A 15788-nucleotide genomic window follows, 5' to 3' on the forward strand; every position below is an offset into this window, starting at 1 on the left:
GAACAGCTGGAACCCCAAATAGCTGGAGGTGAACACAAGCAATGACAGATGTTCTGGAAGAATGAGCAGCTCCTGCTTCTTACAAGACAGCCTCCATGTCGCTATTGTTATAAGTCATGCATGTTTTGAATGAGGAAAGACATCTATGAAAATTCAGTGGAGATAATTTTAAGCAGTTAAAATAATTATTGACCAATAATTTATTCAATCTTGAACGGGAAAAAAATAATTTCAGAATATGTACAATAACTATTAAAGCACTAATTTGTTGGCAAATAAGCTCATTAATGGCCCTACTCCTTCATTTTTCATCATGTGACTCTCGTGTAATTTGGACTTTTTTATTTATTTTAGATCTCAGTCTGTATACATATTTATCCTTTGCGAACATCGTTTAAAACAGACTTGGTTCCTCCTGTTTTACATTCATAGCGCAGCAGGATGTAAAATATGTCTATCTAGAACTTCGAGGCAGATAGTATTCAAATAGGGAAACATGCTTTTCCTATTTTTCTTTGTAGTAACTGTACTTCCTTCGATGTTTCATTGCGCGTAGTAATATAAGAAGTACAACTTGTCAGCCCAGCTGCATAATTGATTCGCTTGTAAAGTTTACTCAGTAATTTTGCATTAAAATTACCATTTGGGTGCGTATGTCCTTCAGTATCTCCCGATTTAGTCGTTTGGTGTATAGCTAATAACGTTTTAGTAGCATCGATTGTAGTATGCTTCCGTTTTCTAGCATTCAGTATGAGCCAGTTATCGTATGCTCTTCTACCAATCACAACTTCCGGGCATTCCTTCCACGGATAGACGGAATTCGTTATAAAATAGTCCGCCCCCCAGGTTGTAAAAAGTTTTCCTTTTTTTGAAACTTTTGTTATATTTTCAAATGTAGATGCTTGTTCAGCAGTCACTTCCTTCACGTTTGTTCGCTGACCAACGATCAACATAGGCTCACTGTGGTTGATGTTTGAATTTAAAATGAAATGAAGAGTATCGTTTAGATTTTGTGTAAATATGATGTCCCCGTTAACATAAGCATAAAAATGAGCGGAATATCTCTTCATTACCTCCAAATACATATATTTCAATATTGGAACTCCTATGGCGGTTTTTGTGGGTGGGATGACGTCCCAACCTTTTTCTTTAATTCCTTTAAAAAGATGTTGATCGTCAGAGAAAAACACTGGTTTAACACCAGTTCCAAATGAATTCCAGTTATTTAAAGTGTTGTTTCTGCAAACAAACTTTTCAGATTTCGTTGTAAATGTAGTAAAAAGCACTAACAACTGTTTAGAATCTCCATCAATCTTTTTTTTGTTCCTAATAATTTCATAGCTATCGGTATTTGTGGTACTTCGATTTAGTTTTGAGTTGATAGGTCTCAATAATTTTTCCAAGTTACTTTGTAAATACTGCAGATCAGTTAGTGTGTTGTCCATTATCATGGAAATTGTTTTCGTTCTGTATGAAATACTGATATAGAGGTATGCATATACAAATGTACAGAACATACACAAAACTAATATTCTGTAATGGTATAAGCGGCGAGGTTGTACTTTGCCCGTGTTTACATCTAGTGGTGGTAGATGTTTCATGTCTTTCTGAAAATATAAAATCAATTACCAGTATACAAATATGTTTAAGACTCAGAAACGTGTCCGGCCACCAAAACGTGTCTAATTCCCGAAATCCGAATAAAATTCTAATATGTGTGACAATTAGTAAGTCGGAAGCAATTTGCCAAGTTCTATTAACCCTTCAATGAAATATATTCTTAAAGTAGTTATAGTTCGTTGGAAAAAAATCCAGTCTATAATTACACATTAACCTGTAATAAAATAGTTGTGACAGTCAGTGAACTGGAAAAAATGTCTTCCACCAGACCTTAATGTAAATCAAATAAGAAACAAGTTTTGGCTTTCTTAAAAGCTGTGAACTGCTCCGCTCTATCCTAATTTAATGTAAATGTGTGCATGTGGTAATTTTAGATAGTTGATTGATATAAAATGGATTTACTTTAAGGGTGTGCGTTATGAGTGTGCCTATATTAGGAGAAGTTATAAAATACAGATAATGCTTTTTTTGAAAACGTTGTATAGGAACATTGTTTAACAAAACAAATCGTGCATGTTGCAAATTGACAAAGCAAATAAAGTTTAACGTGTATTGATAATTGATCTTTCAATATTGAATTTCAGTGTACAATACATGCATTATAAAACGAACATGAATTTATGACAGTTGATCGGAACTGATATACACATAGTTAATTTCCCGGCTTTTCATGACTTATCCTGAACGAAAAAAGTCTGTTATTCTTTATCTCATTTTAACCAATGGCTGTTGATGATTCTCAGCCGCATCATAAAGTAACCAATCAGTGATCAGAATTATTATTTCAAGATGGCGTGTATGTCTACTGAAACGTATAGCTCCGCACCGTGATGCGAAGCAAAAACATGTAGCTGTTAGAAAGTAGGTAGATTTTTTTTCCAACTAACAGTTAGACTCAGAACTACAATATGACATCTTAATTAGAATATTTGGAGCACTTAGTTCGTTTGAAACATTTCTCACTCTAAAAAAAAGTATAAAGATCATTGGTATAGATTCTATAAATTATAAAGTAAATAGCGAGACTGTGAGTAACTCAATAATTATAGATTATTGTTGATCATCTCAACGAGATTGATTTTCTCGCTTGAGCTGGAACAGCGAAAGTGAGAAAAGCAATCGAGTTGAGATGACCAATGATAATCATTCTGTTTATCGCTATTTTACCTATGACGACGTTGTCAATTTCAATGTCAATTTCGTTAGCAACGCAACGTGGTCTCCTTAGTTTCTAGCTGTAATTTTTCCATCTCAAGCGAGAAGCATGATATGAAAATTATCACAAAAAAAGATCAAAGGAAAAATGCACAAAATAGCGATAATACCCAGTAACTGGTCTGACGTAACCGTGTATGGCAATGTATCTTAGGATCACATGTATTTACCTGTCATTTCGGCATCTTACAGTATTATATGTAGTGTAGTAGTGTAGCTTAATATAATTAGGCATAAATGTTTTGGTTCTATTTTGGAAAAAAGTTATAACTGTTTGACAAGCAAAAACAAGAAGAAGGCTACCTTTGCAAAGACTGAATATTAAAGAATGATTGTTGCGTTCGAAGGATATGCCCACTTTACATTAAACATGTTAAACACTGGTGTTAACTGAAAATTCTAACTATGATTACAAGTCAAAAACGAAAGTCAAATTCTTTTTTTTTTCTAAGTTAATAATAAATCTATTTTCTGTTTGACAAGATTTTTAATTTTCGTTGTAAATCTGAAGTTGTTCAATTTATAGTCTGAGGCAACTCAGTTGGTATCTTCAAAGTTCGGGACATCAGCATTTGTACATTTTGATTTGTTTGGAATCTTTATTTTACCATTTGAATATTCATTGTTATTTGGAGCTGTATTGGATTGGATTGTTTGAATGAATGTTTTTTTTCTTTTAAGTAATGATATTTTTTGTCTATTTCGACATTACCCATGTGGATAGGCTATAACAGTGTGACATCAAGGCTGGATCCAGCCGTTTTCGAAAGGGAGCTTCCAACCATATGTCCCCATTATAATGCATTGATCCTTCAAACCCCTGGAACCCCCACCCCCTGGATCCGCGACTGGAACTATATTAGAATCTTATAGGTAGGTAGACTATTTACAACCGCATTTAAATTTCGCTATGCATCATCACTTCAAATAGAGTTAGTCGGTTAAACCATGTGATTGAAAACAATAGACTGAACAGGTTGTTAACACTTTCAACTATCAATAGGGTCAAGCAACATTTTCAAAATGATAAGTTCATGTAAGCGTTAATTTTGTTACAGATACGAAATTTCAGTGATAGTGATCCTCAAACATTAAGCCGGTCATGAACTTAGTTTGTGAATTATGTTTGCGGTTTTCTTGACATTAGTTAGTATTTTCTTAATTTTTCATTGCCGAAAACAACATTTTCCGCATGGAATGTCTGCATATTTACAATTGATATTAGACAATATCGCTATGTGATATATAAGAAAGTTTAATCGATTCGCTTCTTCCCTAGACTGACGATGGCGACAGCAGAAACAGGTAAAATTAAAATGTCAATTGTTCTTGAACAATTGAGAGGTCTTTCTTTTGTAATGTAAAATTCATGTTCCAATAGACGTAGAATGTATTGAAAAGGTCAAGGTCAACCTTAAAAAGCTTTTAAACACACTGAAAGTCCTTTTAATAATGTCAAAAACACTTAATACGCTATATGGGACATGACCTTGACCTTTTGACCTTTGTCAAGGTCATTGGTCCCAAATATCATTGCTGAAGACCCAATGCGTCTAGGACCATTAATCATATAGTAAAAGCTGATTATGCTTTTTCAGAAACCTAAAACAACAGTTATGCCCCTTACAGAAAGGTCAAATATCTTCGGTCAAAATGTAACAAAGTTGCGCATTAATGCCCAAACATTTTCCACTATACAACAATTCTGAAAGTATTAAGGTTGCTGAGCTTATCCGCTAACAAGGTGTTAGGTCAAAGGTCAAGGTATACATACACATTTGTTATTGAGATATTTTTTCAAAGTCACATGAATTGATGATGAATGGTGAAGTTCCTAAGTGTCTACGACTTACGGTTTCTGAGTTTTGGTGGCCAACCCACACCGGTTAATTTCAATAGGGGCATAACCCTACCAATGAGTCGTTGAATCATTTCGATCCAAATGTAATGAAGAACCAGGGTCTGGTCCTGAACAAATTTCACCCTTCGTTTTTTTTAAACCTATTACGGTTACGGTGATGGAACGATAACAAGGTTTTGGGGTTTCGGAGGGATTACTCCGAACCGACAAAATATTTCGACTCACAGGGTGAGTTCCGGATAGGTATTCATGACACCGATACAAAGTGTGAACATGAAAGCGACACGTCTTACGGTTAACGCGGATAAATTTGTCAAAGTTTGGCGGAAAAGGAATAATAATAAACAGAAGAAATACAGTAAGGTCTTTCCCTTTTGAAAAAGGAAAGACCTTAATAATTTCAATAACTATTCTCAAATGTAGCCTGTTGTTGTCAAGAGTTACTCAACTATAAGGGATTTATATACCAATCCCATCATATTTGAATCGTAACGGTGCACTATAATTGTCTAAGCGCTTACACAATTGCCGTCGACAAGTAATTTCTTTATCGGATAAAAGTAACTGAAAAATAAAAAGTATGTCTTCCAGCTTTTCAATGATATTATGTGTGTTAAAACGGCAATGACTAGTTAAATAAACGACGACAAAATAAAAATAAATGAAGCAATTTACAGGTTAATAATATCTAGGACAACTTTACTTAAATATCTCGATTTATAACTGACAACGACATGTATAACCTTTTAATAACTAGTATGTACATGCACCTGTTAAAGATATGAAAAATGAAGCAGCTGTCGGGTTAGTTATTGTGGTAAACATGGTAAATAGATATTTTAATTTCTTTCAAATTTTCAATGCTGTGTGCGCGAGAGGGGTAGGGGGTGTCAATATCCCTTTTCCCAAGAGCGTAATCCTTTCAATTCATGGCTCATGATGAATGTCCCATATGCGCCCATGGAAAACGTGATATTTTTATTTGAACACAAAAATTCAAAATTCAATAATCTGAAGTACTGAAAAGATCATGTCCGCAAGTTCTTGTGGATGGTCACAAGCACTTGTCTCAGAAAAAAACACATCTCTATACCTGAAAGTGAGTTAAATGTACAGACATACAAAAATCTAAGACATGGATGATAATAAATGACAAGAAATTAAATCTCACAGTAAACACTATTACAGTGTTGTGAAAGAATCAGTATACTCTGGGTGTTTTGTTATATTGAGATTGTAATAGTAGTCTCAGTTATATATTATATTAATATTTGCCTGTAACAGTTTACTGTCACTTTGTATATCATTCTTTTGTACTATATTGATAAAAGAGGGGTCAAAGGTACCAGAGGGTATGGGGCGCCGAATGGGACTCTTGTCGTTTTGTACAAAATTCAATTATCTCATAATAAAATCATTTTTGTTTTACAAAACTATGTCACAGTGATACAGTCTTGTTTTATGAGAAATTCAATTTTGTCATGACAAAATTCATTTTTGTAGACGTCGAAAAGGTATGCAAATATAAACTTATTTGCATACAAAATTGTCTTTTTTTTACCTGATATGGTAAAATTTAAACACAAAAGTCAATTGAGTGAGACAAAATTCAATTTTGTGATGACAAAATTCATTTTTGTGATGACAAAATTCATTTTTGTGATGACAAAATTCATTTTTGTGATGACAAAATTCATTTCTGTGACGACAAAATTCATTTCTGTGACGACAAAATTCATTTTTGTGACGACAAAATTGACTTTTGTGACAAAATTAACTTTTGTGCGACAAAATTGATTTTTGTTAGTCAATTTTGTCCCACAAAAGTCAATTTTGTCTCACAGAGTCAATTTTATCTCACAAAAGTCAACTTTGTCTCACAAAAGTCAATTTTGTGTAACAAAAGTCATTTGGTATGCAAATTAGTTCACAGAATCCAACCTAAACTAATTTGCATACAAAATTGACTTTTGTCGCCCAATTTTCAAAAAAGAAACAAAAGTAACAAACATTGGTTATAAGGAAGTTATTACATTACCTGTTCACAGAGACACTCGCTATGTTAGAGCGATGAAAGACAATACATTGGTTATAGTGAAGTAATTACATTACCTGTTCACAGAGACACTCGCTATGTTAGAGCAACGAAAGACAATACATTGGTTATAAGGTAGAATTTACATTACCTGTTCACAAAGACACTCGCTATGTTAGAGCGATGAAAGACAAAACATTGGTTATAAGGTAGTATTATTACATTACCTGTTCACAGAGACACTCGCTATGTTAGAGCGATGAAAGACAAAACATTGGTTATAAGGTAGAATTTACATCATCTATTCACAAAGACACTCGCTATGTTAGAGCGATGCAAGACAATACCTTGGTTGTAAGAAAGTAATTACATTACCTGTTCACAGAGACACTCGCAATGTTAGAGCGACGAAAGACAATACATTGGTTGGGTTAAAGGAAGTAAATACATTGCCTGTTCACAGAGACACTTTGGATGTAAGAGCGATGAAAGACAAATATTGGTTGTATAAGGAAGCAATTACATTACCTGTTCACAAAGACATTCGGGATGTTAGAGCGATGAATGACAATACATTGGTTATAAGGAAGTAATTACATTGCCTGTTCACAGAGACACTCACTATGTTAGAGCGACGAAAGACAGTACATACATTGGTTATAAGGAAGTGATAACATTGTCTGTTCACAGAGACACTTGCTATGTCAGAGCGATAAAAGACAATACATTCGTGCATTGTAGTTATAAGGAAGTAATTACATTACCTGTTCACAAAGACAATCGCGATGTTAGAGCGATGAACGACAATACATTGGTTATAAGGAAGTAATTACATTGCCTGTTCACAGAGACACTCGCTATGTTAGAGCGATAAAAGACAATACATTCGTTCATTGTAGTTATAAGGAAGTAATTATATTACTTGTTCACAAAGACAATCGCGATGTTAGAGCGATGAACGACAATACATTGGTTATAATGAAGTTATTACATTACCTGTTAACAGAGACACTCGCGATGTTAGAGCGATGAATGACAATTTATTGGTTATAAGGAAGTAATTATATTCCCTGTTCACAGAGACACTCGCGATATTAGAGCGATGAAAGACAACACATTGGTTATATGAAAGTAATTACATTACCTGTTCACAAAGACTCTCGCTATGTTAGAGCGACGAAAGACAATACATGCATTGGTTATAAGGAAGTGATAACATTGCCTGTTCACAAAGACACTCGCGATGTTAGAGCGATGAAAGACAATACATTGGTTATAAGGAAGTAATTACATTACCTGTTCACAGAGACACTCGCGATGTTAGAGCGACGAATGACAATATATATACATTGGTTATAATGAAGTGAATTATAAATGTCTGCATGCTGATATATCGATCTTAAGAGATGACAGCCTGTTTAAATTAAATTAACAGTTATAAATATCCCGAATATTTCAGAGTAAATATTATATTCTGTTTCATAATTTTACCAAATAGTAATCGATTAATAAATAATGTTATTCAATTTGTAAAAATACGCCAAGACACACATATGGAGCTTTGCTTTTCAAAAATAAATCGCAGGAAAATAATTTAATGATTTGGTTTCCGTATCAACTGAACCCTAAGCTGTCGTCAACTCTTTAATACCTATAATTTCAGTTACATATTTGTCGTTATGTTATCATCAAACAGGGGCGGATACAGCCATTATTTAAAAAAAAGAGGTGTCCCAACACAGGATAAAGGGGTGGGGGTCCAACTATATATCCCCATTCAAATACATTGATCGGCCAATTTTTTTTTAATGTCGAACCCCTTCCCTTCCGGATCCGCCACTGTTAAAAGATGCATCAAAGATGAACTTTTATATAAATGTATGTAATTTATAATACATCAACAAAAATCGATTTCTCTAGATACATTAAGAAATTTAAATAGAAATATTTATGGATAGCCTGCAAAAATGAAATGTTTAGTGAAAACCTACTTAAGGATGTACTTAGGTGAGGTTAGGTGAACATTAATAAATTAAGAAGTTAAAATTGTTACTTTAAGCTTGTAGAGCATCAATAAAGGATAAAAATTAAACTAAAAATATTGATAGGTCATGGACCTCCTTTTCGAGATATTTGAGATTTAAAAAAAATATGGCAGGAAAAGGCTGACTCGGACTTTTACCTTATATTTGCATTGGTATTATTGGGTCTCAAAACAAAAGAAAGAAAATCAAGAATCTTCTAAAATTTTGGTAAATGACCTTTCATGAGATATTAAGTCTTATATGAAAAAATAAATGGGTGTTATGGGGCAAAATATTTTACATTGTATTGTATGGAAAAACACCAAGGAGTCCGAACATTTGACACAAATTCCAAAACCTCACCTAAGTACGTCCTTAAGACCGCTTAAATGACGCCTCGGTGAGACCCCCTGGTCTTTCAGTCTCCATTAAATTCGACGATTGCATAGACTCTGTATATGTTACGGTTGTATAAAAAGGATTTCCAAGAATAACGTCATCTTTGTTATCTACGGAGGGCTTAGATTGAGAGATCAGGGGGATCTCACCATTGCCCCTGAAATTTTGACATTATTTTCTGAAAAGTCATGTCGTTTTTTTTTTTGTTCTTAAGGGAGAAAAAATTGTTCCAATATAAAAGGAAAATTGTTTCCATAGGCAAAAAAATTGTTCCTATACTTAAAGTGAAACTGTAATGGAGAAGTATTTGTTTTCCTTTGGAAACCGTTTAAATTTTCACATAAAACATCTAATATTCCGATATATTTGCTAATTTTGGAATCGCAAATTTGTCCCGTTCATGTGCAGTATTTATATGTAGTTATCTTGAGTTATCAAGAATCGGTTTACATGACTATAATTTTGTTATTGTGAAATTCTTTTCTTGGCACTTATTTTGTTGTACTTATATTTTAAAACTCTCACGTGCTGATAATTTAAAAAGTATATGTATTTTAAGAGAATAATAAAAGAAAATTTTGCAGATTTCGATAAATACTGGGTTAAAGGGAAACTTCGCAAAAAAATCAAAAATTGATATTATGTTCATTCTGTATAAAAATGCTCAAATTCATAGATATTAAAGTTTTATTCCGCTAGATAAGCGATCACCATCGATTTTAAATTTAGAGTATCAATTCTGCGAGATCCGCCATCTTGTCTTCTTTCCCGATGAATAAAAACGATATGTCTATAAACCACAAAGAAACAAAACTACAGTAACCGATGTAGTCGTAATTGCGTGTCGATATCTTGTCAATCGTACGGTTGTTTAATCCGACTAACTAACTTGATACGGAAAATATTCTTACTTTTTTTAAAATACCATGGTCTGTTGTTTTTAATCTGTTGATATTGGAATTAGGTTAAAAGTCAAAGTTGAAATCATAATTAAGTGTTCCGTGAAAATTGTTTTCGAAAATCTAATTTGTTCATAATTCTTTAAAGTAATAAACTTTTTTCAAATATATTTTGATCTTCCCTCGTCTGATCACCAGCATGGCTAAAGGTATTACTTCCAAAGGTATTGTGAGGGGTGTGAGGTGACACGTCCAGGTATTCAAGCGATTTCCTGTCGGGCTTGCAAGTTCATGCATCGTTTCACTTCTGCAGGTATTGATCAGTGTACACGGCTGATAACTTATAACTTATAACTTTCCATTTTGAACTATCAGATGTATAATATTACAGCTCTGTCTTACTTGTCATTACTAAACTCATACGCTTGTTTATAACTAACATTTCTGGTGTAAAGAATATCATTCATAAAAATATAAATAATACCCAAAAAATAAGATTTGATGAAATTAAAATCTATTTAAATATTTTTTCCAAGGGTGAATTTGGGAAATGTAATATATAGTCATTGTCAATAGTGAAGGACAGATTGGAACAGACCAGAAATATTGATTTAAAAAAATGTACGCACTTGCCGACGATTCGTTTATACGACTGGATAGAAAGTTACGGAACAATAATAGCGCAATTTAAAATATATACGTGTATACATTGAACATAAGAAAAAACCATATATTTTGAATAAATAGGGGTAAAAGTCAGTTGTAAATAGACTAGTCCATGTATGCCAACAGTATGTCGATAGACTACAGTTGTATACCAAAAGAAGAAGAGAACCAATTTGATTTAAATACAGGTCGATGTATAACTTTTGCTTTGGTTCATTGAAGCTGTGGACCTAGGAAAATCACAGATTTATATTTCAATAAGATTGTTCTCAAACAAAGGAAGGAATTCGTCATCACAATTGTTATATATGCCACTGGACGAACACTAATTATCCCCAGGGGATGTGAATATTTTGCTGGGAAACTTTTGAGTATCAAAGTTTCAAATTAATTTCGGGATTTATTTTCTTTCTTGGTATTCAATAACAGAAAAAGAATAAATTACTTGTTCGCTAAATAGGGGTATTCTTGTCAGATAAAAGAATTTTAGTTATATTTAAAAAATAGGGAAATATGACATTAAATTGGTTCTGTCTTTTTTTAAACATCGTTAAAACGATGTGTGTCTAAGGTGAACGCCACAAGAACCCTGTAATACTAGTACGAGAGTATAGCATGTAAACATTCCTTCTTAATAATATGGTTGTATTGGAAATCTTTTCATACAGATTGACAACTCATTGTCCGATATGCATGTAATATTTGCCACATGACGCCCATAGTTCTTTCTACCACCATCACCTTATTCTTTAATATTGCTGTAAACATCGATGGTTCACACCCAAACAAAATGGGAGTAATGAACCTTCAGAGCTTCTCCGTGTTATACACTTGTGAAATATATAGACGAAATTTCTGTATTGAAATGAATCTACATCTCACAAATTGGATTTTCAAATAACGATTTTGAGTAATCACCTTACAAACCAATATAAACGTATGGCAAGATATAACCATGAAGGAATTTAGTTTTTGTCAGACGCAAGAACTCATCACTATATCATAAACGTATACGTATATATATGCATACAGTTTCAAATATCAAGAACAAGCGGTCGATGTCGATAGTCTGTTTTCTAACTGTTCAGAGTTAGACATGTCACTTGTTCATTCTTGGAAGCCTTCATATTCCCCGTCTAACGATGGGAACTCTTTCTGATTGTGTTGACTATAAATGCTTGTATGGTAATTCTGTCGTTTATCTGTACAAGCGGTTGCATTTCCTCTCCTTTCCCAACAAACAAACGAACGAAACGCCACTAGTCTGATTTCTCTGGAACTCATCCTCAACGGCTCTTATACGTCAGGAAACTTACATGTATACTAATAATGATTGTTTCATGAACAACGATGTATGAACGAACTATTATAAATTCGTCAATATCTGTTATGCATGACTAAAATATAACTTTTATTACAACTACTGTATTACTTATTTGGATTAATGACGGCTATCATGTTCAACATTGCACAAATATTATCATAGAATTTTTAAAAAAATCCTCAAAAATTCTCAAAAGAAATAATGCCTTAGCTTAGATAATTGGTATTCTTTTCACAAAAAGTTCGTGTAAATGATTGTCAAATGAATTTAATTATGTAAGAATAAAATGTTAAAAAGAAACTAAAATAAAATTATGCATGTTGTATGTTGTATTTTTTTGTCAATTAAAAACTTATAATTGCAATAGTTTTATTAGCATTTAAACACAGCCAGATTTGAATACAAGTTAAGAAATTCCGGTAAAAACAATGATATCAAACAGATGTACAATGGTATATCAAATTGGGTAATATTGCATTTAGTTTTTATTAAAGATTAAAACTACTATTTTTTGCTTCATATTTGAATCTTTACGCCAATTACCGCTTAGAAAGTAATCAAAAATTGTTTCCTTTTATTTTTATACACTTTCGGAATTACGAATCAGAATTTTATTTTCAATTAATTTACACAATTTAATTATTGTATCTTTATTCTCATCGTGTATTAAATCTTAGTGTATTAACATCATGGCAGCATATACTCTTTCTAATCCTTTCTGTTTATCCTTTCCAAATAACAACATTTATACCTGTGTACGCGTGAACTCATACCTGCGGCTAAATAGCTACAAGGTAAACGAATTGACCTCAAGCCGAGAAATATACAGTGACCTTTACAAAATAATATACACACTCTGCTCACACATTAGTTGCATTGAAATGATTATCAAAACAATAACGGTAAATAGAATTGAAATATTTTCAGTTCAATATCAGTAAAAATGTTCAATAAATATTTTATGAAAAAAATCTCAACAATAATTAATTAAATTTATTCATAAACATTTACTGGAGATAATTTTATAGGAGTTTAATTCAATCAATACAAAACGGTATATATATGCATATTCACTTTCGTTCATTCTTATATTGTGGTTAATAACTTCGACCATTCGTCAGCTGTGCGCTTTTAATTACGTATATTGTCGATAAGCTATAAGAGTTAAACAGATTTTATTTTTTCCCAGAATTCAATAAATCGGGCTAATACGTCACGACCCACTCGAGAATTCAACCAAAAAAGTTACAAATACTTGATTTTCTCCGTTATTAGAAGGAATATAAATTTAAAACTTTGCAAATGTGTTTTTTATGTTAAGATGAACATGATTATATGATAAGTAAAAAATCGCGGAATTTCCCTTTAAATCTTGTTGCAAACACGAGTGGTTTAGCCATTGCAACGAGTGGTGTAGCCACTCTCTAAATTTTTATAATTCAATTTTAAATATCCTTTTCCTTCTTTTTTTTATGAGACTGACGATCTTATATTTTTTACGATTTCTTCTTTTAAACACTTGAACTTCTTCTTTTTAAGGATTATAATATGATATACTAACTTGATTGGACCTGGATCCGACTTATTTTAGTTCATTTTACTGAGATAAATCTTTTTTTTTATTCACTGTTTTCTCTTTTCTCAATTAAATTGCTGTTATCTGTTATCTGTTATCAGATTTAAGTTTACTGTTATTTCTTTTTGAGCAAAATGTAAAATTGTTAACCTTTTACTCGACCCCCTCTTGCAAAGTTTTATAATGTTGTAACAAAGTTTATTATTTTATCAGTTAACAGATTTTAACTATAATTCTATTATAAAGATATGGAGATGTGGAATAATTATCAATGAGACAACTATCCACCTAAGTATAAATGACATGGATGTATAAAGCCCCAGTCACACTGTCAAGTTTGAACTACGTTTAAAATGCTACGTTTCAACTTCGTTTCGAATAAAAATGTCCCGTTATTTTGAAATCTAGGTTTTAGTAGGTTTGTGCTACGTTCTTATCACGTTTTGCTACGTATAAGTACGTGTACACCCACGTTTCAACCACGCATTGATACGTTTCGATATGTAGTAAGCACGTTTTGATACACATTTACTAAGTTTCTACTTTCAATTTTCGCTACGTTTGTTGTTGACTTTTCAAAACATACGAAACAGATCCCGTTTGAACGTAGTTGAAACGTAGCATTTTAAAACGTAGTAAAACGTGACAGTGTGAGTGGGGCTTAAAACCAGTCCCCACTGTTTGAGACGCATGTGGATAGTGGGGGTAGTTTTAATCAGACTGTCGTACAGTCTTCAACAATGAAAAAAATCAAACCATATAGTCGGCCATGCAAGGCCCTGACAATAAAAATATTATCATTTTGATTTAGAAAACTAACGGCCTATTTTATAACAAAACAATTTATGAAAAACAAATATGACAGACATAAACTAACGACAAAATAAACCACTGAACTACAGGTTCCTGACTTTGGATCTAGGCACACAAAGAACATGTCGGAGTTAAACATGCATGTGTGTAAGCGTTCACCCCACCCCAGCACAACATAAGAACAAACTATAAAAATCAGTTGAGAAAGACTAAACTTATCAGATCGATACTAAGCTATCATTTGATTATTATTGGGGGTGGGGCTAGGATGAAATTAGAAAAAGGAAGGACAGGAGTTTTGATTTAAAAAAATGCAGGACAAACATATTTTTCAGAAAAAATCATAATATCTTCCTCATTATCGCCAAATTCATTTTAAATAACCACATTTTTTTTTCAAGTTTCAGCTACAAAACATGGTGGCCTCTATCCGAACGATTAGACTGATGCGCGTGCAGGCTATGTTCTGACAAATACATAGTTTCTTGCAGCTGTTGAAAAGGGCAGGGTATTTTTTGTCAGAAGGCACTTTTAGAGCGATTGGATACACGTGCACTTTAAGTGCACCCTTTACATAGGTATAAAAGAGCTTTAATTTAAGAAAGGGATCTAATTAAAATACAATGTATATCATTTTTCACATTTACTGATAAGAAATCAAGATTCGTTTTTTCGGTTATTTTTTTCTTTTCTTTATACACTGTATAAAAATAAGCTGGAAAGGTATTTTTGCTCAAGGCGACATAAAGTGAGAAAGCATAGTTGTCTCTTCTTCATTTAATTAGTTAATGCGGCGTAAAGCAACCAACAATCAATCAAGCATTTCATTTACTTTAATTATTCCGTGTCTACATTTTGACTTTTAAAATAGACAAAGTGAAGTGCATTCTTGCAAAAAAGAACCAAAGAATGTTCTTGGACTAAACAAAAAGTGAGACTGTTTTTAAGTGTCAATAATACATTTAAATTCGCCCTGCATACCTTTCTGATGTAAGTCCGTATCCTTTCGGGGAAGAAGAATCAGCAAACTTCGAAACAGTGGTGACCGTTTTCTTCTCTTAATTATTATCACGTGAAAGTCAACGTACCGTAGTAAAGAGGAAGCTACCGCTGTTTCGAAGTTCGAAGAAGAATCTGTCCAATTTAGTGTATTTAAAATATACGTACGTTATTTTAGTTAACCACTTATTATACTTTATTTATGTGTTTCATTTTGTCTGAATAATGACCAGCCTTCAGAGCCCATACCGGGTTTTATTATGCTTATCCACAATTAAATCAACAGACCGTCCAGTTTTGTATCCTAACTTTCGATATTAATGATCACTAAATAATCCACAGTTTGCTAATTGGTAA

General features: G+C 32.7%; 1 protein-coding gene across 1 annotated transcript; it reads right to left on the reverse strand.

Annotated features, from left to right (window-relative positions):
* Positions 1-297: 297 nt before the first annotated feature.
* On the reverse strand, positions 298-15547 carry LOC134723755 (uncharacterized). The gene is made up of 2 exons (XM_063587302.1): positions 15414-15547; positions 298-1607 (listed from the first exon to the last, which is right to left on the reverse strand). The coding sequence occupies exon 2, from the start codon at positions 1599-1601 to the stop codon at positions 483-485; it is 1119 nt and encodes a 372-aa protein (XP_063443372.1). The 5' UTR covers positions 1602-1607; positions 15414-15547; the 3' UTR covers positions 298-482.
* Positions 15548-15788: the final 241 nt, after the last annotated feature.

This window comes from Mytilus trossulus, chromosome 6 (assembly GCF_036588685.1).
Source record: "Mytilus trossulus isolate FHL-02 chromosome 6, PNRI_Mtr1.1.1.hap1, whole genome shotgun sequence".
Lineage (NCBI taxonomy): Eukaryota > Metazoa > Mollusca > Bivalvia > Mytilida > Mytilidae > Mytilus > Mytilus trossulus.

Bases quoted from the DNA above. Each gene is read 5' to 3' on its own strand.
- LOC134723755 (XM_063587302.1), bottom strand. From the start codon at position 1,601: ATGAAACATCTACCACCACTAGATGTAAACACGGGCAAAGTACAACCT.